Source organism: Anomaloglossus baeobatrachus, chromosome 3 (genome assembly GCF_048569485.1).
Source record: "Anomaloglossus baeobatrachus isolate aAnoBae1 chromosome 3, aAnoBae1.hap1, whole genome shotgun sequence".
Taxonomy (NCBI): domain Eukaryota; kingdom Metazoa; phylum Chordata; class Amphibia; order Anura; family Aromobatidae; genus Anomaloglossus; species Anomaloglossus baeobatrachus.
This window is the reverse complement of record NC_134355.1, coordinates 133,140,936-133,167,781: the sequence shown is the minus strand read 5'-3', so window position 1 is coordinate 133,167,781 and position 26,846 is coordinate 133,140,936. Positions and strand designations below refer to the sequence as shown.

General features: G+C 44.6%; 1 protein-coding gene and 1 pseudogene across 5 annotated transcripts in view; both read right to left on the bottom strand.

Annotated features, from left to right (window-relative positions):
• Nucleotides 1–26,846, bottom strand: part of MAP4K3 (mitogen-activated protein kinase kinase kinase kinase 3) — a 345,207-nt gene that overhangs the window by 73,902 nt on the left and 244,459 nt on the right. For 3 of the 5 annotated variants that reach the window (XM_075339445.1, XM_075339446.1, XM_075339448.1), the window contains 3 exons: nucleotides 4,911–4,989; nucleotides 2,630–2,688; nucleotides 1,958–2,020 (listed from right to left, as the gene is read on the bottom strand). In XM_075339445.1, the coding sequence (XP_075195560.1) occupies nucleotides 1,958–2,020; nucleotides 2,630–2,688; nucleotides 4,911–4,989 (201 nt within the window). The remainder of the gene's footprint in view (nucleotides 1–1,957; nucleotides 2,021–2,629; nucleotides 2,689–4,910; nucleotides 4,990–26,846) is intronic. The other 2 variants (XM_075339447.1, XM_075339449.1) reach the window with 1 other exon arrangement.
• On the bottom strand, nucleotides 17,351–21,437 carry LOC142296170 (cytohesin-1-like; annotated as a pseudogene).

Here is a 26,846-nt window from a genome sequence, read left to right as displayed (position 1 = left end):
TCCTAGTGGTAGAGCAGTTTGCGCAGCGGTACACGTATTGGACTATATCAGATCTACAATCACACAGCCCACAGTGTCGGCAGCTTCAATCGACTGACAGATTCCCTATTGTGTGTTTTTAATCTGCTCCTGCAGATTTGGTGCAGATCTGCAGAAAACCTACAGCAAAATCTGCAACACTAGTATTTGATTGTAAATTTCTTTTTCTCTGCTGAATGAAATAGATAAGTTTCACCAAATCTGCAATCAATCATGGACTCAGACAGTGAGATTTGAAAAATCTGCACCATTGGGCTGTATCTGTGCGGACAACTTCCCCAGAATCTGGATGAGATGTGAAAACGTTCATGTACTTGGCTTGGATTTTTCTCTGCTTAAATCGGCATGGAAAATCTGTAGCAATTCAGTGACTTCATCCTTAGACACATGTACTGGCTGGTTTATAGTAATGTTCCTTGCTAAAAAATAGGAAATTATAAGAATTGACGGTGAAAGAAAAATATTGCCAATAAGGATGGTTTCACATCAGCGTTTTTTTGCTGGACGTCAAAAAAAACGCAAAGCGCAGATGACTGGATCCTGTTTGATTTATCGTTGAACGCATGCAAACGCAAGTGTTATTTTACAGGATCCTTTCACTTGCAGTTTATGGGAGGGTATTTCAGTCATCATTTGATCTGGAGTCAGTGGAACTCGACATGACAGCCTGGGAGAGGGAGAGAGAGGAGAGGGGAGAGGAGTGAGAGAAGAGGGGAGAGGAGTGAGAAAAGAGAGAGAGAAGAGAGAGGGGAGAGAGAGAGGAGAGAGGGGAGAGAGAGAGGAGAGAGGGGAGAGAGAGAGGAGAGTGAGAAGAGAGAGGGGAGGGAGAGAGGAGAGAGGGGAGAGAGAGAGGAGAGAGGGGAGAGAGAGAGGAGAGAGAGAAGAGAGAGAAGAGAGAGGGGAGAGAGAGGGGAGAGAGAGGGGAGGAGGGGAGAGAGAGGAGAGAGGAGGGAGGGGGAGAGAGAGAGGAGGAGAGAGAGAGGGGGAGAGAGAGAGGGGGAGAGAGAGAGGGGACAGAGGAGAAAGAGTGGGAGAAGAGAGGGGAGACAGAGAGGGGAGAGAGAGGGGAGGGAGAGAGGGGAAAGAGAGAGAGGAGAGAGAGGGAGGAGAGAGGGGAGAGAGAGGGAGGAGAGAGGAAAGAGAGAGAGGAGAGAAGAAAGAGAGGAGAGAGTGAGAGGAGAGAGAAGAGAGAGAGACACGCCAGGCAGCTTTCTGAGCATGCTCAGTAGAGCAAACTGGATCTTTTTTTCAGCATACCACCATTCACATGCGGTTGCATACGATTCAGTCAGTATCCAGTGACATGCAGTATTTGGACGCAGCTCAAAAACGCTACAAGTATCGTTTTTGAAAGAAGGTAAAAAACTGCAAATCTATGGATCCGGTATATGACGCATGCAAGCGCAAGCAAACGCATCAAACCGCAATTCCATTGGAAATGCATTGAAATGACAACGCATTTGTCAAGGATCCGGTCACATGCATTTGCCATTTTTTAGACGTCCGTCAAAAAAACACTGTCAAATCAGCCTTAGTTGTATACAAAGCCTACAATAAAAAAAGGCAAAAAGTAATGTTGAAAACCCAAGAGGCGCTGCACTTGATTCTTATCTACTCGCCCATTTAAATGAATATTCTGTCCTAAGTCACTTTGCTATAACTTTCATGTGTTAATATTCGAAATGCTAAAACATATATTTTGTTAATATGACATTTTACCGATCTCTACTTGGAAGGATATGGGAGAACTCACTACATTCTTAAACGAATCATGATGAACAACGCAGGACTTAAGCACATCCCGTACTGGGCAGACTTATGTCTTGAAAGGAACAACAGAAGAACAACATATAAACTAGCGCTTGAATGCCAATAAAAGTAGACACAAAGGTAAAGTTGACAAAGAAAAAGAATATACCAGATTAGATCTTGCAGTGTAGTATATTTCTTCTGCACTGTCCAAAAAATCGTCCCTGTCGAGCTGTTTAGCAGACAGATACCCAAGTTATTTACAGTGATTGAAAGCGGCACATATACAAGAGGGAATATCACTTGCAGGAGCTACACAAATAAGACTCAAAAACCGAGCGCCCGGCCAGCCAACAGCAGCACACTCACACCATGCTGGCTATACTTTTCACTGATCATATACAGTATTCTGTTAGTAGCAAACACAACCAGAAATGCTAATAGCAAGATCTGCCGACGTCCGGCAAGGAAATTTAGCCGGAGAAGTATTATATAAATTGAAGATACAGCAAAAAGTTAGTTAAAACCCAAAAAAGCATTAGTAATAGAAATGCATTCTGTCTGACCTTCCTCTCAAATCAATTGCCACATGCAGGATCTTTTAAGAGAACAAAAAGGGAATAAAAGCAGGTCTTACGAGGCTAAACAAGAGCAGAAACAATCATTGATAACCCTAATTTGCTGATTGAAGCACCTCCATACAACAATTCACAGCGTCCAGTACAGCGAATACCAGCAGCATACACCTGGAAAGTGCCAATGGTGACTCTGCGGTGTTACAAGTCATCATAGAGGATCCTAACATTAAGCAAAGGTCAACACACAACAAAGAACCACTCACCAGATCATGATGAGGCTCCGTCTCCTTCCTCATTGGTGGATCAAACTTTACTTGACCAACTACATAAGAAGAAAAAAAAAAACAGATTTCCATTCATTTGTCACATTGAGAATTGTCCAACTCTTAATTTAATGACATTTTTTTTTTTAAATACTTTAGACGTTTCTTAGAACAACTATTAACCCTAGAACGCATACCTGGGCCCTCGCAGACCTGCTAGCTTACTTGTTTTCTATGGTTGATTTCTATGGTTGCGCGTTCTAGGGTTAAGGAGCGAAGTTCTGGACTACTTTATTTTTACACATTTACATGAGTAATACCATTATCAAGTCATATTGCATACCCTGCAGCTTTTGTGAGTAGTCTTCCCTGCTCCACTGCCTGTCTTGGTTTACCTGGCTCCAGTAAAGCCATATCACTTAAAGGGGATCTCTCACCAGGTTTTTGCTCCCCCATCTGAGAGCAGCATAATGTATAGACAGAGACCCTGATTCTAGCGATGTGTCACTTACTGAGCCGTTTGCTGTCATTTAGATAAAATCAATGTCCGCAGGGGTCCCACAGCCTGACCGCAGGGTTCCCACAGCCTGACCGCAGGGGTCCCACAGCCTGACCGCAGGGTCCCCACAGCCTGACCGCAGGGGTCCCACAGCCTGACTGCAGGGTCCCCACAGCCTGACCGCTGGGTTACCACAGACTGACCGCAGGGTTTCCACAGCCTAACCGCAGGGTTCCCACAGCCTGACCGCAGAATTCCCACAGCCTGACCGCAGGGTTCAAACAGCCTAACCAAAGGGTTCCCACAGCCTGACCGCAGGGTTCCCACAGCCTGACCGCAGGGTTCCCACAGCCTGACCGCAGGGTTCCCACAGCCTGACGCAGGGTTCCCACAGCCTGACCGCAGGGCTCCCACAGCCTGACCGCAGGGGTCACACAGCCTGACTGCAGGGGTCCCACAGCCAAACCACAGCGGTCCCACAGCCTGACCGCAGGGGTCCCACAGCCTGACCGCAGGGGTCCCACAGCCTGACCGCAGGGGTCCCACAGCCTGACCGCAGGGGTCCCACAGCCTGACCACCGCAGGGGTCCCACAGCCTGACCACCGCAGGGGTCCCACAGCCTGACCGCAGGGGTCCCACAGCCTGACCGCAGGGGTCCCACAGCCTAACCACAGCGGTCCCACAGCCTGACCGCAGGGGTCCCACAGCCTGACAAAGGGTTCCCACAGCCTGACCGCAGGGGTCACACAGCCTGACCGCAGGGGTCCCACAGCCTGACCGCAGGGGTCCCACAGCCTGACCGCAGGGGTCCCACAGCCTGACCGCAGGGGTCCCACAGCCTGACCGCAGGGTTCCCACAGCCTGACCGCAGACAAGTTCCACTCAGTAGGGCTTGCCACGGTCAACCAAAGAAGTTGAATGCACGAGCTCAGAGTCACATCCAGAGGTTCTCTTTTCAAAATAGACATATGAATGTTGCCAAGCATTGCTGCAGAGGGAAAAGGGGTGGGGGGGCAGTCTGTAGTCTGTTAGTGCTCACACTATACACTGTAGATTGCATCAAATTGGTCTGCATTGCTGTCGTCCCAGAAAGAAGCCTCTTAAAGATGATGCACAAGAAAGCTTGCAAACAGTTTGCTGAGGACAAGCAGAGTAAGGACGTGGATTAGCCTTGCAATGTTGGGGTCCTCCCTGTGTTTACCTGCTTTCGTCTGGGCACTGCGGTAGGAAATTTAGATTGTGAGCCCCAATGTGGACAGTCATGATGACTGTAAGGTGCTGAATATGTATCACTAAATAAGCAAGTGTAACAAATAAAGGATGACTTCTTTTCAGAAATAGATCTTAAATTATATAAATCAATTTCCAGCTGGTCAACAAATATCTGTACAAATGCAATCCAGTTTTACAGACATTATTTAAAAGGGATAGTCTGGAGAGTATAAACACCTGAGGACGTCATGTATTCATCCAGGCAGAGTTAATATTTAATGACAGGCAGTGTAGGCTTGAGACATATTGCGGCCCTTAGGCCAGAATAGACAGATACATATGAATAAATCCTACAAAATACAACTTTTGTATATTGAAATCCCTAGTTCTTTATTTAACACAGAGAATTGGAATTGTAAAGCGTATGCAGTGCATCTGTAGAAAGATAGAAGGACCCGGAAAACAGATGTTCGGCTTACACAGCAAGAGAAACTAATCAAATATGTGAGAAACCCTGAAAAAGTTTACTTCAAAAAACAAGAAAGTAGAGCTAGCCGGCAGAGCCTTACAATTAATTTCTGAGCGGGTCTTCTCCTCTCTGACACTCCGACTTGTCGAGTGAATCCTGTGAGGAACAACAACCGCAGGCTGAAATAGACAACAACAACAACAGAATGAATACAATATTGCAAATAGCGTTCTCAGTCAGGCTGTAGAGATTGCAAAAACAAGACAGCATGCAAATATTAGCTCTCAAGGGTTTGACCTCAGCTTTCTAATTTGAGCGCACGTCCATATCCAAGAAGGAAGAAACAATTTACAAAACACTACGACAGGCTAAAAATGACTGAACTTCAAAAATCATAGGTATCTTGTAAGCCGTATTCTGCAATGTTCCTAAATAAATAAATCATTATGTAGGCCGACAGGATAAAAAAGTATGAAAGCATTACAGGGAACACAGGGAAAATAGAATTAGTCTTACCGGTAATTCGGTTTCTAGGAACCCTACATGACAGCACCAGTTTACTCTCCACTCTGATGGGGACATGAAAAACACATATGGTGCTGTCGTGGAGGGTGACTGGAGAAAATAGAATTAGTCTTACCGGTAATTTGATTTCTAAGAACCCTCCACGACAGCACCATAGGTGTTTTTCCTGTCCCCATGAGGGTGGATACTAAACTGGTGCTGTCGTGGAGGGTGACTGGAGAAAGTTTATTGTTATTCCCTCCACCCAGAGATTGTATCCCCACTGATACCATGTCACTTTAAATTATGGGAAAAACATTTAAAGGGAGCCGATCATCCGATTCAGACAATCCAAACCATGAGCAGCATGAAGAATAATCTGTCTACATGACTGAAGCCACGTATATTTTTCTCTGAAACACTCGGAGTTTATGATAAAAAATTGTTAAAAAATCCAGGTAGGAAAAAGCCAGATACCTAATTAATCTGGCACCACCACAGCCAGCTTTTCCCAGCGCCACTCCAGATGATCGTCAGATCTTTCGTTATGAAAGAGACCATCACTTCTAGCAGCTGTGCGTAGTGCTGGACTTGTCTCGTCCCTGGCTATTTTTCCCAGCTGGATTTTCAAACTGTTTTCTTTGAAAATGCCGTTGCGTTCCGGAGAAGAATATACCTGGCTGCAATCATGATTTATTCTGTTTTGGGCCTCATTTATTAGGAGATAGGTTCCCTTAAGACTGATGATGAGCGAGTGTTTCGACACTCTCGATACAAGATTGAGCATCGGGGTGCTCCGGTAAGCTAGGTTGAGTATCATGGGTGCTCGGATGTGTCGTTCATGAACGATCAGACACAAAGCGCGGATTCCTTTCAGTGAATCATGGGAGACAGAACCCCAGTCACAGCCGCTTGCAGTCTCTGAATGGCTCTCACTAAAAAAAAACAAAACAAAAAACAAAACCCTCCCTATTCCAGAAATGCTCTCTTTATAGCTGCCTGTACGTGGATGGAGAGCCAGACTGCCCAATCAATGGCTTCCATTATACTCTTTACTTGAGTCGAACCCATCAGAGTGTCCAACCTGATTGACTCAAGTAAGGAGCACTCGAGTGATTTAGAGATCGCTCATAATTACCTAAAGGGGTAATTCCTTCTACAAGATTATATCTCAATATGTTATAGGTGTAATAATAATAATGATAATAATAATAATAACAACAAATACCTTCAATTATAAATGTAGTCTAGTTTTCCTGATAAGCTATTTCACTAATCTCATGTGCAGGCATTGCAGTAGCTTAGGTATCCATGACTATGACTACTAGTAACTAAATGTCCTTATATGCATGGCCGTAACCTTGGATACCTAAGCTACTGTAATGCCCTGCACATAAAGTAAGTGACATAGATTTTCAGAAGAATTATACTACATTGCTAACTGGGGGTATTTGCTAATATTCTTATTATTACATGTACTACATATTAGGATAGGATCTTGGAGATGAGTATACTCCTTTAAGACTGAAATGACGAGTCAGCAAAACAATGTTTATGAGAAAGTTGATTTTGCCAGTGGTTTTCCATGATCAATGTTTAAAAGAAGACTGGAACATTGTGCTATAGATCAGGGTGATCAGAGCATGTAATATTGGAAGCACCACCACTCATCCTACCCAAACAAAGCATTATATTCACATGTATAGCTTTATGCCCATGAACAATTAATTTGGACAGGCTCCTGAACATATCTGATCAACACCAATATACTCTTGTAGATACTACTAATAGATAATATTAAGCTGTAGGTAAACCTGCTGAAATAGGTCAGATCGTCAACAGCAGTTTTCTAATAAAAAGTAAAAATTTAAAGCAAAAGTAAATGAGTGGTTGTGGCCCTGACAAAGCTGTCTGGATTCTGCTGGAAAATCCTTGCATTGAAAGATTCATGCATTTTGGACAGATTGTCCAATTTAACGACAAGAAGAGACAAGTCTGAAGGACGCGTACAAAAGTCATCCTTAAGCTTAATAGATCTAAAGTGAGCCAAAGAAAAAATAAATTATATGTGTTCTCTGATCCAAAGAAAGGGAGATGTGGATGTGGCAGGGGATTGATCACCAGTGGGAAACATTAATAGCTCTCCAGGATATGATTGTATCAGGCCGCTATAATCCTAAATGGTAGTTTCCTACCGTGCAGTAATAACTTAAAAGAGAAGTGCTGCCTCTTAATCCTCTTATGGATACACAAACCAATGAAGCACCAGGTACTAGAGCCAAAATGCCCCAGGAATAGGTGGAAGAGATAAGAAAGCTCAGATTATCAGCTCCTTCTATCATATCGCTTCACTCTGTGTACACAACATTCAATGATACAGCTGTGCTAAAAGGTTTACATACCCTGGCAGATTTAATTTTTTTTGCTTTCTTGAGGCCCTGCCACACACAACGAGATCGCTAACGAGATCGTTGATGAGTCACAGTTTCTGTCACGCAGTAACGATCTCATCAGTGATCTCGTTATGTGTGACACCTACCAGCGATCAGGCCCCTGCTGTTAGATCGCTACTCCTTGCCGAATAACCAGACCATTTTCTTCAAAGGTGATGTCCTGCTGGGCAGGACGCATCGCTGTGTTTGACACCTACCAATGACCTGCTAACACGGTTCCAACGCCCGCCGAGATCGTTATACAGGTCACTGATCGTTACTGCGTCGTTGGTAAGATCTGACTATGTGACATCTCACCAGTGACCTCCCAGCGACTTACCAGTGATCCTTATCAGGTCGTATCATTGTCGGGATCGCTGGTAAGTCGTTGTGTGTGACTGGGTCTTTGGTCTTTTGAATGATAACACAAAATCTTTTTTTCCACCAGGTTAGTGGTTGGGTGAAGCCATTTATTGTCATACCAATGTGTTTTCTCTTTTTAAATCATAATGATAAACAAAAACATCCAAATGAACCTGATTAAAAGTTCACCTACCCCAGTTCTTAATACCGTGTATTGCCCCATCTAACATCAATGACAGCTCGAAGACTTTTGTGGTAGTTGTGGGTGAGGCTCTTTATTTTCTCAGATGATAAACTGCCCATTCTTCTTGGCAAAAAGCCTCCAGTTCCTGTAAGTTCCTTGCCTTTCTTGCATGAACTGCGTGCTTGAGTTCTCCCCAGAGTGGCTCAATTATATTGAGGTCAGGAGACTGAGATGGTCACTCCAGGACCTTCACTTTGTTATGCTGTAACCAATGAGAGGTCGACTTGTCTTTGTGTTTTGGAACATTATCAAGTTGGAACGTCCCATGCGCAGCTTCTGGGCTGATGAGTGCACATTTGTCTCCAGTATTTGCTGATAACGTGCGGTATTCCCGATTCCTTCAACTTTGACCAAGTTTCCTATGCCTTTGTAGCTCACAGATCCCCACATCATCAGCGATCTACCTCCGTGCTTTACAGTAGGAAAGGTGTTCCTTTCATCATAGGCCTTGTTGACACCTCTCCAAATGTAACGTTTATGGTTGTGGCTAAAAACTTCCATTTTGGTCTCATCACTCCAAATTACCTTGTCCCAGAAGTTTGGAGGCTTGTCTCTGAGCTGTTTGGTGTATTGTAGGAAAAATACTTTTTGGCATTTGCGCAGTGGCTTTCTTCTGGCGACTCATTTTTCTTCAAGAGCCTCTTTATTGTGCATCTTGAAACAGCCCCATCGCTAATTTTCATTGAGTTCTGTATTTCAGCTGATGTAATTCATGGGTTTTTCTTTGCATCCCGCACAATTTTCCTGGCAGTTGTGGCCGAAATTTGTATTGGTCTACCAGATCGTGGTTTGGTTTTTACAGAACCCCTGAATTTCAATTTGTTAATCACAGTTTGAACATTGCTGACTGGCATTATCAATTCATTGGATCTCTTTTTGTATCCCTTTCCTGTTTTATACATATCAACTATCTTCTCCAGTAGATCTGTTGACAATTCTTTTACTTTCCCCATGACTCAGAATCCAAAAAAAATCAGTGGCTGGATGAAAGATATAAGAGTCTGTCTGCATCCCAGAAACTCACTCAGCTTTTATGCACACACAATGATTACAAGCAAACAGGTCACAGGTGAGGATGTTACTTTATTAGCCATTGAAACCCATTTGTGTCAACTTCTGTGCATGTTATCAGGCCAAAATCACCAGGGTATGTGAACTTTTAATTAGGGTCATTTGGATGTTTTTGGTTGTCATTAAGATTTAAATAGAGAAATCACAGTAGTTTGACAATAAATATCTTCACCCAACCACTAACCATAAATGGAAAAAAAGATTTTGTGTTGTTCATATTCTCTGTAAAATGGCCAACAAAGCAAAAAAATCTGCCGGGATATGTAAACTTTTGAGCACAACTGTATGTTAACCTTTAGTACTGGTTGCAGTGATCATTCCATTTACCCCTTCACCACCCAGCGATTTACAGTTTTAGGTTTGTTTGTTTTTTTACATTTTTTCCTAAAGCCTAAAGTGCAATTACACAATTGTTTTTTGGGTCTTCTATTTACTAAGTTTATTATATGTTAAAACTAACCACCATTATGATTCCTCAGGTCTGTACGAGTACATGAATACAAAACGTAGAGTTTTTCCTTTAACTAGTGAAAAAAATTCATGAGTTTGTGAAGAAAAAGAAATAATTTTGCTTTTGGCGCCATTTTCCGAAACCCGTAATGTTTTAATTTTTCGGGATCTGGGGCTGTGTGCTGGCTTATTTTTCATGCACTAAGCTGATGTTTTTACAGATACCATTTTTAGGTAGATGCCATGTTCTGAACTACTCTTATTGCATTTTATTGTAATGTTGTGGCAACCAAAAAAAACATACAGTAATTCTGGAGTTTTTAATTTTTTTTCCGTTACGCTGTTTACTGATAGGATTAATTTATTTTATATTTTGATAGATTGGACATTTCTGAAGGCAAAGATACCAAATATGCATTTTTGGGGGTATTTTTGTTTTATTTTCAATAGGGCAAAAGAGGGTTGATTTGAATTGGTGGGGACTTGAAGCTGCCATCATCTGAATGCTTGTGTTATACAGTGCATTAGCACTGCTCTGTATAGCACAAATCATGATCTCTTATGAATGCCGGCTTGCAGCCAGCGTTCACAGGAAGTTCGTCGTGTCAGACATAGGGACCATCAGCAGGTCATGACAGAGAATGGCGCACTATTTGAGTGAAGCATGATATACGTAAGGAGCTGAATCCAATAATACATGACTGGGTGCAGCGATTCAGACTAAATCAGAGTTTTAAGATTTAGCCATGAAGTAGAGCTGAAAAATCTGCCCCTGCCCACACCAGGCTCTCTATGTACATTTCTATAGACAGTGAAGTGCTAATAACAAGAGGGGGCATACACCATGGCATGTGCCAGCAAGTCACAGCAATGATAATGTCGTAGTGATAAAACACTCAGTTAAGTAAACAACAGCACAGAAGCTTAACATATGACACATCATTGAATTTTTTGTTTTAACCCCTACCACATGTTGTCCTCAGATTACATAGCAAAAGTCTGCTGTCAGATTCCCTTTAACACAAATTAAGGAAGTATTCACTAGTTGTCTGTTGAGCAGTTCCAAGCTCTGCAGTCTCCTTACTTGCTAATTTCTGGCATAGCGGTCTTGTCTTGAGTGACAGTTCTGCTGAGTAGCAGAATTGTAGTATTAGAGCTCTAAAGATCAGCACAAGTTCTGCTGTAACCCATTCAGCTATTAGTGGTTTGCTCTGCATCTAAACTATTATATTTACACACAGATTTCAAGGCTTTTGAACAAGCCCAGGCTTAGTTAGGGTACCTTCACACTTTAGCGATGCAGCAGCGATCCGACCAGCGATCTGACCTGGTCAGGATCGCTGCTGCATTGCTACATGGTCGCTGGTGAGCTGTCCAACAGGCAGATCTCACCAGCGACCAGTGACCAGCCCCCAGCCAGCAGCGACGTGCAAGCGACGCTGCGCTTGCACGGAGCCGGCGTCTGGAAGCTGCGGACACTGGTAACTAAGGTAAACATCGGGTATGGTTACCCGATGTTTACCTTAGTTACCAGCTCACACCGCTTAACTTAGCGTGTGCAGGGAGCAGGAGCCGGCACTGGCAGCGTGAGAGCTGCGGAGGCTGGTAACGAAGGTAAATATCGGGTAACCACCTTGGTTACCCGATGTTTACCTTTGTTACAGCTTACCGCAGGCTGTCAGACGCCGGCTCCTGCTCCCTTCACATTCAGGATTGTTGCTCTCTCGCTGTCACACACAGCGATGTGTGCTTATCAGCGGGAGAGCAACAATAAAAAAACGAACCAGCACTGTGTGTAACGAGCAGCGATCTCACAGCAGGGGCCAGATCGCTGCTCAGTGTCACACACAGCGAGATTGCTAATGAGGTCACAAAAAACGTGACTCAGCAGCGATCTCAGTAGCGATCTCGCTGTGTGTGAAGTACCCCTTAGTGCAGCGATTAGGAAATCTACTTGAAGAGAAGGGGATGGTGCGGGCTGGTGATTTTGCAAAATTTATAATAGCTTATCAGTAGTTGAGTGGCAGGAGGATCGAGGTGAGCAGCTAATTACTATAAAAAAAAAAAATAAAAAAACCCCAAAACAATGGACTGGAGAGAGTTGGCTTGGATGTTAGGAGTTAACCCCTCTCCTGGAATGTAACTACTGTGCACACTCAGCCAGGGTCGCTGAAGGCTCTAGTGAGCAATTTCTATGGAAACAAGTTAAACCCAAGGTAAGATAAAAGCTCTCAGGAATCAGTATTTTTTTTTTTTGAAGGGTTAATCTCCTCTTAGTAATATTATCTAACATACTATAAACTATCACGTCTTATAACAAGTATATAAAAGTATAAATTCGCTTATCCCTTGTACCCTAGCCAGTGAAGCCATCCTGCTGCCAATGGAAGGAATATGTTAATAACAGAGGGATAGGAAATTGTGCTAAAATATGTGCATGTGCTGGTTGAGCTATTATGGGATGCACAGTACACATAACATAGCTGGCCATGGATGGGTTAAGTGATAAACCACTTTCAGTTAGGTAACATGAAAGAGCTGTTTATGGCATGTTAAAGTATTTTTTTTTACTAATTTGATTAACCAGTTTAAGTGGCTAAATAATGAAATCTACCAAAGAGATAAATTGTTATAATCTTTAAATGCCTAAAGGCTTGGGATATGATCACACGTACTTATCCTTATTCTGCTGTTCTGCTCTATCATAGAAGCATAACAAGAAATTTAATGAAATGCTGAATCCATGATACCAGAAGGGCTCAACAGACGCCATTGTCTATAATGGGGTCCTTCTGGTTTTTGCCAGGGTAAAGGACATTGTACTAACAAGATTGCCCAGATTGCTATGTTTTTTTGGATCAGTGATGGAGTCTACAATGCGTATGTAAATGTGCTATTCCTCCCGATTTCCTCAATTTCTGCAGATGCAAGTGGAGACGAAATTCAACAAGACTAAATCGATCTTTCACCCAACGTGTAACAGTTTTGGACAGTCCAGAAAAACCCATACACCTACGATTGGCTGATGGTGCAGCAAAATAAAGAGGTTTGATCAACTTTTGTCTAATGTATATGGCAACCGGTGTTTGTTTAGGCCTGAAAAGAACTTGTGTCTCCTGTTGCTACTATTTTACAAGGTGAACTGTGTGACACGAGCCTAGCATATCAGTCATAACTAGAGATGAACGAACCTGATGTTCGGATTTTGGGCCAAACACCAACTTTCTGCAGAAAAAACAGAGTTCAGGTTCAGAGTTGAGGTGCTTTTACGTATGCTTGGCCACTTGCACTAGCATCACTGTGCTCGGGTACGCATGGTGCTCAGCCCAGTGTGAACCACTTTCAGGGAATGGCTCAACTTGGGGTAACAACACTATCTGATGTAGTAGTGTGCAACCCCCCCCCCCCAAAAAAAAAAAACAACAAAAAAAAAAACTATCCTCCCACGGAGGTGTACTGTTTATGGCTGGCTGCATGTGGGCAGAGATTCGAACTGTCAATCAGTGACTTCAATTGGGGTTCAGGTTAAGTCCGAACCCATGTGTAAGGTCCACGGTTTCCATGGAACGTGTGGGGTTTTTTTGCCCTCATCTAAGATGGAGTCTGTTGCTTCGCCAGGTCTTTGATCTTCCTGTCTGCCCTGCTTATAAGTCCCGGTCTGGGATTTAGTCCTTGTCGCAGTATTTTGTCCTGCTGGTTACTGAATCTCTTCTGGTTTGCTGCTGGACTTCTTGCTGCCACTTGTTAGTTCAGTGCTCCACCTCATTACTGCTCAGCTGCCTGCAGTCTACGGCGCATTATCTTGATCCTAGCTGTGGTTCTCTCCCTTCAAGGCTTCTAGGAGAAGAGCTCTGTACTGCTGGACTACCCTGATCTGTAAGAACTAGATTCTTTGTTTGTTATCAGTGTATTTAATCCTGGACTCTAGATGTACTTGCTGTGTGCTGGACTTGTGCGGGACTTTATCAGCCCTGGAAGTACACTGATAACCATTTGGTAAATGTGTGCGCTCATGCATACTAGAGTGGACATAACTTCTGGCCTCTCATGCATTAGTGCTGTGCATATTATTCTGGATATTCACCACTTGATTGCTGTGCATATTATGCTGGACATTCAGCACTTGTTTTCTGTGCGCAATACTGCATATGCTGTCAGGACATTCACATATTAGTGCAGTTGGCACTTACATTTAATTTGTTAGTTGCCTTCTGTTATTCTCTGTTATTTGCACTGTGTTTACCATTTGTTAATATAGAGCATTTATCCAACCCTTGTCTCAGTGTCATTATATTCCACGCTATCAGATTCAAGAGTATCTACATAATTGTTACACCGTGGAGGGTCGGCCCTCATCTCTAGTCATAACAAGCCAGATGCATGGGAAATGTAGTTTTTATGCTTGCCAATTCATTGGCTGGAGCCATTCTGTGTTAATAGAAGTGCATTGAATGTTGCCTGTACATCATAATTGGGCATATTACAAAGGCTTGTCTACTGACGTAACACTTAAGCATATTCTAAAGTTTCCTTATTTCTTCTAGTTATTCCCAAAGCTCAGAGAACCCCTTGACTATGGTAATGAAAATGAGATTGAAGCAGCTGTGATAGCCATAAGCAAATAACAGTACCCTGGAAATTATACCCATTGAAGCTAATTCGAATGTTTCTTCTTACATCAATGTCTCTTTATCCCATCTCCTCTAATAAGAAGGGGTTGTAGATTGCTGAATTTAGAAGAGAACACACCAGTCTGTCTCACTCCATCAGCATCAGGCTTTTCTATCTCAACAGTAGGCATAATCTTAATGTGCCAGTACACGAGCTTCCTTTAAGGACTCTCGATAAACTGGTATTACAGGAAAACACACGGCATCATCTCGTTTTTATAAACAAATAGTTGGATTCCTAAACCTTATCTCTCGTCTCCCACACTGATCCTCATATGAGCCCAAAGCTACTGTGAAACTTATCAGATTTTTTGTCTTTTTTGGCTTATTTGTTGTCAGAGTAACAGCTTCTTTTTTTTTCCTTTTTTGTGCTCCAAGCTAAAATAAACCTAGTTTCATGTATCCTCAAACAACCTACAGACGTTCTTCCAAATTCCGTTTCATGATTTTTGAAAACATAGATTAGCTTTGCCCTATGAATGGCAAAACAGAAATTAGACTTTCGGAAAAATAACTTTATTTCATGCACATAAAATAACAAAAAATAATAGACTCTCAAAGATTCAATAACAAAAATGATTGAGTTTTCCACACCAGGGTTTTCAAGGTCTGCATGTGGTAATAATATACAGGGGCACAATGCAGCCTGACGGCTGGGTATGTATGTATTATTTGTTACAGCACTTCAAGAAAATGGGCTTTGAAATCAAATAATAATACATGTCCTACCAATGCAGGCAAGAAATGACAAGGGAGTGAGGCTGCAAACTGACATATTAATATCTGAGCACTTGAATGGAAAGAGAAGTATGAGGGAAAAATGATACCTTCGCGGAGCAATTTCCAAACAACATAATGGCAGAGATTTCAGACAAGATCTTCAGTGGAAGGGAAAGGGATGGGTTGTCTTACACCTGTCAGCTTCTGTACAGCCTTATAGCACAGACATACTGGCACCTTATTTCACCAAGTGAAGCAGAAAGTAAGTTGTTATCTGCACTACTTTAACCAATCGCCCTTTTAACTAAAACACATATTTTAGTGTCATTATGTTTTGAGTCTGTTCAGTTGTGTCCGACCCTTGGATATACTATAGGCAGTTTCGGGTCTTGCTTCTCTGTTTTCCAAGGCTTCCTTCAATGTTCATTTCCTTCTTATTTTTGATGGTATCTACACTGTGTGCAGAATTATTATGCAAGTTGTATTTTAGAGGATTTTTTTTATTATTGACCAACAACTATGTTCTCAATCAACATAAAAGACTCAGAAATATCAAAGCTTAATATTTTTGGAAATTGGAGTGGTTTTTTTTTTTAGATTTGGCTATCTTAGGAGGATATCTGTTTGTGCAGGTAACTATTACTGTGCAGAATTATTAGGCAACTTAATAAAAACCAAATATATTCCCATCTCACTTGTTTATTTTCACCAGGTAAACCAATATAACTGCACAAAATTTAGAAATAAACATTTCTGACATGCAAAAACAAAGCCCAAAAAAATTAGTGACCACTATAGCCACCTTTCTTTATGATGACACTCAACAGCCTACCATCCATAGATTCTGTCAGTTGCTTGATCTGCTTGCGATCAACATTGCGTGCAGAAGCCACCACAGCCTCCCAGACACTGTTCCGAGAGGTGTACTATTTTCCGTCCCTGTAGATCTTACATTTTATGAGGGCCACAGATTCTCTATGGGGTTCAGATCAGGTGAACAAGGGGGCCATGTAATTATTTTTCCATCTTTTAGACCTTTACTGGCCAGCCACGCTGTGCAGTAGTTGGATGCATGTGATGGAGCATTGTCATGCATGAAAATCACGTTTTTCTTGAACAATACCGACTTCTTCCTGTACCACTGCTTGAAGAAGTTGTCTTCCAGAAACTGGAAGTAGGTCTGGGAGTTGAGCTTCACTCCATCCTCAACCCGTAAAGGTCCCACAAGTTCATCTTTGATGATACCAGCCCATACCAGTACCCCACCTCCACCTTGCTGGCATCTGAGTCGGAGTGCAGCTCTCTGCCCTTTACTGATCCAGCCTCTGGCTCATCAAGAGTCACTCATTTCATCAGTCCATAAAACCTTTGAAAAATCAGTCTTCAGATATTTCTTGGCCTAGTCTTGACATTTTATCTTATATTTCTTGTTCAAATGTGGTCGTTTTTCACCCTTCCCTACCTTTGCCATGTCCCTGAGTATGGCACACCTTGTGCTTTTTGATACTCCAGTAACATTACAGCTTTGAAATATGGCCAAACTGGTGGCAAATGGCATCTTGGCAGCTTCACACTTGATTTTCCTCAATTTATGGAAAGTTATTTTGCGCCTTTTTTGCCCAACACGCTTCTTGCGACCCTGTTGGGTATTTGCCATGAAACGCTTGATTGTTCGGTGATCACGCTTCAAAAGTTTGGAAATTTCAAGACTGCTGCATCCCTCTGCAAGACATCTCACAATTTTGGACTTTTCAGAGCCTGTCAAGTCTCTCTTCTGACCCATTTTGCCAAAGGAAAGGAAGTTGCCTAATAATTTAGCACACCTTATGTAGGGTGTTGATGTCATTACACCACACCCCTCCTCATTACAGAGATGCACATCACCTGATTTACTTAATTGGTAGTTGGCTCTCAAGCCTATACAGCTTGGAGTAGGACAACATGTATAAAAATTATCATGTGATCAAAATATTCAGTTGCCTAATAATTTTAAACACAGTGTAGTGATGAGCGGATTGACTGGTGGGACTCCGGTTCAGCATCTGGGTCAGTGGTATATGGCAGCTACATGGGAGACCTGAAAATCTCAACTTTTTATCCACTGATCTTTCTCTTCAGGAGTTGGTGCTGAGATTCGATACACCATGTGATTCACCTCTACGACTCGCCCATCAGCCTCCGTCTTGCATGCCTTGATTACCTGATCCTTGTTGTCTGGTATAAATAGCTCAAAATAGTTAGGTTTCTTTGAATCTTCAACCTCCCGAATGCTCAAGTTTTCTAAAGACATAATTCCCAGAGGTTCTTTGTCTATTGTGTACTCAAAATAGTACAGACAGTTGTCTGTCAAAATGAACCAGCGCCTTTTCCAAGTTTTAACACGACCACCTCCCCTTTTTAATAGCCATGCCTCATGGTCTGGGTTGAATAATGTGTGAGTAAGGTCCTTTCCATCATCTTCGGGGATTTTGAATAGTTCATTCTTGATACTGTCATACAAATTCTTTTAAAGGTCCTCAGGTAGATCACCTCCATCATTAACCCCTTCACGACCATGGACGGATCTTTCCGTCATGGTGCCCTGGGCCTTAAAGACCAAGGACGGATCTTTCCATCATGGTGTAATCGCGGCACCGGAGCCTCCGGTGACTGCGATCGGTTAACATAAACCGCAGATTCGGGAGGAGGGGACCTGTACCTGACCTCAGGAGGGGTGGTGCTTCCTCCCCGGACCTACGGAGGCTGTGATCGGCTGACGAACGCCGCTCAACCAATCACAGCCACTGCAATGTTCCAGCCATTTAAAATGACTGAAACATTGAAATCCAGCCCTGACCAGTGCAGCTGTAGCACTGGCCATTGGCTGGAGCTGGGTGACCTCACTGGATCACCCTCCCCCAGTTCCAGCAGCTCTGATTGGAGAGATCGGCCTTGTGACTGATCTCTCCAATCACTATGGACCTGTTGCCGGTGACCGCCCCCGTCACCGTCACTTGTCGTCCCTGCAGCACGCCAGCACAGTGAGTGTATACAGTGCAATGGCAGGGCGACAAGCTCCGGTCCCATGCTGTTATGTGACCGGAGCATGGGACCCGGAAGTTGCCGCGCTGCCATTGCACTGTATGAAACCGGCGAAAAGCCTCCCGATCCGCCGCTGCCCTCCGCGATCTGCCATTTGTCACCCCGATCTGCTGCCCGCACCACCACCCCTTGTGATCTGCTGCCCGCACCCTCACCCCCACACCTTCCAATCCGCCGCCGCCGCTGCCCTCCGCGGTCTGCCACCTGTCTCCCCGATCTGCTGCCCGCACCCCCACCCCTCGTGATCTGCTACCCGCACCCCCACCCCCACACCTCCCGATCCGCTGCTGCCCTCCGTGATCTGCCACCTATCTCCCCGATCTGCTGCCCGCACCCCCACCCCTCGTGATCTGCTGCCCGCACCCCCACACCTCCCGATCCGCCGCTGCCCTCCGCGATCTGCTACCTGTCTCCCCGATCTGCTGCCCGCACCCCCCCTCGTGATCTGCTGCCCGCACCGCCACCCCTCCCGATCCGCCGCTGCCCTCCTCCGTCTGCCACAGTGTCACCGCTCTCCCCGATCTGCTGCCCAGCCCCTCCCCCTCGTGATCGGCTGCCCACCCCCTTCTTCTCGTGATCGGCTGCCCGCCCCCTCTCCTCCGTTATGTGCTACGCGCCCCCTCTCCTCCGTTATGTGCTGCGCGCCCCCTCTCCTCCGTTATGTGCTGCACGCCCCCTCTCCTCCGTTATGGCGCTGCGTACCCCCTCCCCTCCGTTATGTGCTGCCCGCCGCTCCCCCTCGTGATCGGCTACCCGCCCCCTCCCCTGTCACCCCCGTGATGTGTGCTCCCTCCCTTGTCACCCCCGTGATGTGTGCTCCCTCCCCTGTCACCCCCATGATGTGTGCTCCCTCCCCTGTCACCCCCGTGATGTGTGCTCCCTCATCTGTCACCCCCGTGATGTGTGCTCCCTCCCCTGTCACCTCCGTGATGTGTGCTCCCTCACCTGTCACCCCGTGATCTGCTGTCCGCTCTCCCACCACATCTCACCCCCGTGATCTGCGCTCCCTCACCCCCGTAATCTGTGCTCCACCTTTCACCCCTGTGATCTGCGCTCCCTCAACTCTCATCCCCGTGATCTGTGCTCCCTCACCTCTCACCCCCGTGATCTGTGCTCCCTCACCCCCGTGATCTGTGCTCCCTCACCTCTCACCCCCATGATCTATGCTCTGCTCACCTGTCTCCCCCGTGATCTGCGCTGCGCTCCCTCTCCCACCTCTCACCCTCCCCGATCTGCTGCCTCCATCTCCTGGATCCTGCTGCCTAGATCCATTCTGTAAGGTAACTATCCCCAATCTCACCTCCCACTCCCCTTCCCTCCTATCCCCCATCACACCATCCTCTGCCACTCCTGCATCCACTGCGCCCTCTCCCATCCGCCCCCACCCTATCCCAGCCGCCTCCGTCTCACAATCACAGATGCTCCCTTTATATGCCGCTGCCCCCCCCATCTGCCGCCACCCCCATCTGCCGCTGTTCTGATCCATACTGTAAGTATTGTTCGTGGCTCTTTTCTAACTATCCAGTTTCCAAAATGGGGTCACATGTGGGGGAGCTCCACTGTTTCGGCACCTCAGGGGCTCTCCAAACGCAACATGGTGCGGCTAACGATTCCAGCTAATTTTCTGTTCAAAAAGTCAAATGACGCTCCTTCCCTTCCGAGTCCTGCCGTGCGCCCAAACAGTGGTTTTTCACCACATATGAGGTATCTGCGTGCTCAGAAGAAATTGCCCAACAAATTTTGGGGGTTCATTTAATCCTGCTACCCTTGTGAAATGCAATATTTGAGGCTAAATTAACATTTTTGTTGCAAAAAGTAAAATGTTCATTTTTTCCTTCCACATTGCTTTAGTTACTGTGAAGCACCAGAAGGGTTAATAACCTTCTTGAATGTGGTTTTGAGTAGCCTGAGGGGTGCAGTTTTTGGAATGGTGTCACTTTTGGGTGTTTTGTGTCATGTAGACCTTTCAAAATCGCTTCAAATAAATGTGATGTGGTCCCTAAAAAAAGTGGCTTTGTAAATTTTGTTGTAAAAATGAGAAATTGCTCATAAACTTTTAACCCCTAAACCTTCCTTAATTTTTTTTTTTTCCCCCCCAAAATTGTTCTGAGGTAAAGTAGACATGTGGGAAATGTTATTTATTAATTATGTTGTTGTGTCATATGTCTCGTTGGTTTTAGAGCATAAAAATTCAAAGTTTGAAAATTACAAAATTTTCGCGAAATTTCCTTTTTTTCACAAAGAAACGCAAAAAAGATCGGCCTAAATTTACCACTAACATGAAGCCCAATATGTCACGAAAAAACAATCTCAGAATCACCGGGATCCGCTGAAGCGTTCCAGAGTTATAACCTCATAAAGTGACACTGGTTAAAATTGCAAAAAAATGGCCTGGTCTTTAGGGTCAAAATAGGCTTGGAGCTGAAGGGGTTAATGCCACGGTTCATGGAAATAAATCGATCAGCATTTGGTTTATCCTTCACATTAGGATTGTGCAAGCTGGTATTTAACATGATGATGGCAAAAGACAATACATAGCATGTGTCTGTGGACTGGAAGACTCCTGGGTCACACTGACAGTAACTCTGCGCAAATGCCTCCATCTTGCGATTGATTTTCTGGGCTTCTCCTGGTAAGCGGAAACTCCACAAAAATTGATGAAGCGCCTGCACCAAGTTAAGATTTGTGAACTCGTGAAACTCCACAAATGCATGAAGTATACGGATGTTGAAGTCATCTCTTTCCCCCAGATAGTCTCCAGGAGCAGTTTTGTTTAATGCTCCACCTTTGTAAAAAAAAACTGGGCAATGCTCTCACATGTATTTGTCAGGAGCTCATTCTCAATCAAGAAATGGATACCCTTTTTAGGATCCACATAGTACTTTTTTCTTCCCATTGAAACTTGTTTATTCTTTTGCATATTTTTACATTCTTCCAGGGCTCCCAAGTTTTCGATTTCATTTGTAACTTCGGCTATCTCTTCCTTGAGTCTCTGTATATCTTCCAGCAGTTTCTGCTTCCTACGATGGATGTTCTCCAGTTCCTCTCTCCTGAGGCGTCAAATCACTGGGGACATCTGTATTTAACACCATCCTGTCGGCTGCGAGGCTCCAGACGTCTCCGCAGTCACCACCAGCACAAGGTGCTACCTAACCAGGACTCAGTAATGACAGCTGCTTCAAATCACAAATCTCTTAACTTATGGCATCCCTGGCGTGGCATTTGAGTTTTTAGGGCTGGTGTGACGTCATCTGTACAATGTGACGTAGAAATGACCTTGCGCCGGCCCTGGATAATCAAAAGCTGTGCTAAGGACGGTGGAAGCTAAGAGATTCATAGGTCTGTCATGAAGCTGCCAGGTACCACTGACCAGGACAATGGACTGGAGTCCCTTGAATTGATCAGCCCATCGGTAGTATCTAGCCAAAAGGCCTTCATTCTCCTGTTTTCTTTGATCATTGACCATCTCACTTTCTAGTAAATTTGCACTCAACACATGTCCAAAATGAATCAGTTTCTGTCTGTTGCTTTGCCTTCCAGTCACATCTCTGGGTTTATATGATCATTAACATCTTTGCTTTTGATACTAGCATGGGATTCAAAGACGTCTTCTCCAGCACCACAACTCAAATGGTTTCTACTTTAATTCTGTGTGCTTTTGTGAGTGTCCATGTCACATAGTTGTATGTCACAATTGAGAACACAATTGCAGTGATCAGTACTTGTTTGATGGTGAATGAGAAGTCCTTGGACATCCATAGTGGGTCCATGGTCAAAATGGATGCATACTCCAATGCTATTTGACGCTTGATCTCTGCCACGGTTAAGGAAGGACCAAAGAAAACAAAGCTGTCTATCACTTCTTCTGTTAATACAATCCACTGCAATTCATTGGCTCTCATTAGGTCCACTGTTCTTTCCATTTCCCTCTTGTTAATGTCCAGCTTTCTAATGTCATGCACAAGATTTGATGCCTATTGTGAAGGTCTCATGGTGTAGGTCACCAGGTATTTCCCAAACCCTAAGTCATAGGACTACCGCAGTTGGTTTGTCATGTGTTATCACTCTCCAGACACTTTCAGACAGCTATAAGATGGGATGAGTACATTATATACTAACATTATATGCCAAAAATATAGTCAAAGAGGTTTCTGAGATTTCAATTAATCTTCTATGAGTTGAAACCACTTTCATGTGATGTCACTTCAGTGAGGAAAGCATTGGCTCTTCAGAAAGTTGACAGCAGGGTTAATCTGCTTCTCTCTCCCCCTCTATCCACACACACACACACACACACACACGCACACAAACGATGTGAGATTTGTGTGTCTAAATATGAATAGCTCTATAGGGCCACACCCAGTGAAGAAGCCCTCGCGAAACGCGTTGGAGTCTTGTGGAGCTGCACCCCTTCCTTGCTGGTTAGGTGACATTATGGGTATGTGTCTCGCTTTCATTTATTAATTCCTGTGGCCATTCAGGTAACTGTTTTGTGTTAAAGGGAACCTGTCAGCAGAAATTTCGCCCAAAACCCTGCTTCCAGGGATGATGTCCCTTTTGTCACGTGATAGTATTTTGAACAAGCCCCTATCACGTGACAAAAGGGACGTCATCCCTGGAAGCAGCCCATACAGTCTAGCACTACCCTGAGCACAGTGTGACCGCTGGTGAGGTTTGCGCGCTCACGAGATTATGGACGGGTACTTGCTAATAACAATCACAGCCCCGCCCATAATCACTTGCCTGCGCACACGTCACCAGCGGTCACACTGCTCAGTCCCGTGAGACTGGCACTGAGCATGCGCGGGGATGGCTGGAGCAGTGGGCGGTGCATCAGCTATGGAAAGGAGCGATTGGGGGCGGCATACAGGACCAGGAGGCAGAATAACGGACGCCAGAGAGCCCGCCCCCGTGTCACATTTACAGTATCTGAATACAAAAAGGTACCACTTTATAAAGTCTTTATTTTGGTCGCACATGGGGCACAATAATAACAGGGACCTTTCTAGAATGCAGCCCAGGAGCTGCAGAGGGTGAAGCTTTTAGGTTTTGGGCGAAATTTCTGCTGACAGGTTCCCTTTAAGGGCTGTGACCTAGGTTAAACCACTGTGCTGCTACCTTTTATTGCTGCTCTTGCACTAAGCACTTTATATAGGTTGGATCCTGCCCTGCGCAACCCTTTTTGCACTATGCTGCACTTTATTTACCTTCCCTTACGTTGTTTGGTGTGGCCCTATAGAGCTATTCATATTTAGACACACAATTGCCCATTCCTATATATGTATGTGTTTTCACACATTACCAGCAAGTGGTTGTATACTCCTTGTATTTGCATCCTTACCAGCACTTCTTGTATTGTTCATTTTTAACATCATTGTTTGCCTATATATTGATTAATAAAGATTAATAATTGTTTTTGCATCAAGGTAGTGTAGTGACTCATTCCTATGGTTTTTTATAAGAATATATAGTGGCATGTAAACGTTTGGACACCCCTGGTCAAACTTATTATTGAGAACAGTTAAACAAATTGAAGATGAAATGATTTCTAAAAAGCACGTTGCACTCCTCGCGGCGGCAGTTTTTGGATCGCATGCTGCACCTCCTCGTGGCGGCAGTTTTTGGATCGCATGCTGCACCTCCTCGCGGCGGCAGTTTTTGGATTGCACGCTGCACCTCCTCGCGGCGGCAGTTTTGGGATCGAACGTTGCACATTCTCGCGGCAGCAGTTTTTGGTTCCACGCTGCACCTCCTTAATATACCTCCATGCTGCCACTCTTCTTAATATACCCCCCACGCTGTCACTCTCCTTAATATACCTCCCATGCTGCTACTCTCCTTAATATACCCCCCACACTGCCACTCTCCTTAATATACCCCCCATGCTGCTGCTCTCCTTAATATACCCTCATGCTGCCGCTCTCCTTAATATACCCTCACACTGCTGCTCTCCTTAATATACCCCCACACTGCCACCCTCCATAATATACCCCCACACTGCCACGCTCCTTAATATACCCCCACACTGACACTCTCCCTAATATACCCCCACAGTGCTACTCTCCTTAATAGACCCCCACACTGCCCCTCTCCTTAATATGCCCCGACACTGCCACTGTCCTTAATAAACCCCCACAGTGCTACTTTCCTTAATATACCTCACACTGCCACTCTTATTAATATACCCCCCACACCGCTCTCCTTAATATCCCCCCAAGCTGCCACTCTCATTAATATACCCCCATGCTGCCAGTCTCATTAATATACCCCTCCCACACTGCCTCTATAAAATATCCCCCCCACAGTGCCCTTTTGTAAAATATCCCACACACACACACACACTGCCCACTCTGAATAAAGTACTCACCCCACTACCTCTCAGAAAGCTGTGTTCCTTTCACAATTGTTCTCCCCTTCTCCAGTACAGTTCATCTTCCGCTCCTCCATGGAGCGCTCACCACTGCCCGACGTGTCTCTGTGGCGCCCGCAGCAGTGTGATGACGTCAGAAAGGTGCTGATCTCATCACGCTGATGCACGTTGGAGCCCAGACCCGAGCGCCTTGCTACACTGTTCAAATGTATTTACGGCTGAGAGACGCAAATACATTTGATCAGGAAGGAGAGAGCTGCAGTCACCATCACTCTCCTCAGCAGTGTGTATGCCGGGCGCAGAATCGCATAGCAGGGCCGACAGCATAGCGCACACTTTGGAGGAGAGTGGTGGTGACTGAAGATTGAGCGGCCACTACAGAAACCAGCCCACTACAGGCATTTGCCAGAATTGCCCTATGGCCAGTCCGGCCCTGCACACAAGCCTGTCTCCTCTTAAGCCTTAGACTCCTGCAATTAAGAGACCTTATAGTGACAACCTAGTCACATGACGTGATGTCACAAAGGTCCTGAAGCACTGTTATTATCAGGATATAAACACTGGGGCGCCTAGGAAAATAGGGGCCTTGTGAAATTTCCCAGTTTGCTCTCTAATGCCAACCTGTCTACTGTTCAGTTATTTTAAACTCCTGCAATTAAGAGACCTTACAACATGTCACATGACTGTGAAGTCATCAAAGGTCCTTAAACAATCTTAATCTCAGAATACAACAGCTGGAGTCCCTAAGAGAGTGGGGGCCTGAGAAACTGTGGTTTGGCTTCCTCTAATGCCAGCCCTGACTAATTAGGGCTTATTTTTGGAGTAGAGCTTATATTTCAAGCATTCTCCAAAAAACCTGTAAAACATGTTAGGGCTCATTTTCAAGATAGGTCTTATTTTAGCGGAAACACGGTAGTTCGCTGTCAGACATCTCTTGCAATGGCTTATTCTCTCCAAAAACAGTAGGACTGGGAACTTAAAAACTAACTACTCAATCCTCATCCTTCTGAAATCTGACATTAAGGAAGGGTCACTTGGAGTGGAACCCATACACATAAAGATGGTTGTCCAATCTAATCAATACCAGCAGGTTCAGCTGATATACACATAATGTTGATGGTCAGCTCCAGCACGTCCATTCATTGGAGCAGGATCTTCAAGTTATACCTTTGACAGTAAAGATCTTTATGAAAAAAACATTTTTTAATGAATAGGCATCGCTGCTGAACTTTCCGAAGAGACCAACTATTGGAGCAAAAATGTAGAATCTAGTCTGGATATAGACAAGGAACAGTTGTAGCCAAGTTTACTTTAATCTATATAACAAAGTAATTCAAATTTGGCCACATGTAATCTAATTAGATCCATTCTTTGGGGTAGTATTTTTATTAAGCTTTAGGAATCGTCAAATAATTTAACATGTCACCTAAGCAGACTCCCCATGTTATTTACTGTAACAATTAATGATAAAAAAAATCCCAGAAAATATCATATTATTATGAAATCACACACACACACACACACACACACACACACACACACACACACACACACACACACGGACAGGTCGGATCACATGCTCCTCCACTAGCAGCCATTGCATGGACAGGTCTGGTCACATGCTCCTCCACTAGCAGCCATTGTATGGACAGGTCTGGTCACATGCTCCTCCACTAGCAGCCATTGTATGAACAGGTCTGGTCACATACTTCTCCACTAGTAGCCATTGTATGGACAGGTCTGGTCACATACTTCTCCACTAGTAGCCATTGTATGGACAGGTCTGGTCACATGCTCCTCCACTAGCAGCCATTGTATGGACAGGTCTGGTCACATGCTCCTCTACTAGTAGCCATTGTATGGACAGGTCTAGTCACATGCTCCTCCACTAGCAGCCATTGTATGGACAGGTCTGGTCACATGCTCCTCCACTACCAGTCATTGTATGGACAGGTCTGGTCACATGCTCCTCTACTAGTAGCCATTGTATGGACAGGTCTGGTCACATGCTCCTCCACTAGCAGCTATTGTATGGACAGGTCTGGTCACATACTCCTCCACTAGCAGCCATTGTATGGACAGGTCTGGTCACATGCTCCTCCACTAGCAGCCATTGTATGCACAGGTCTGG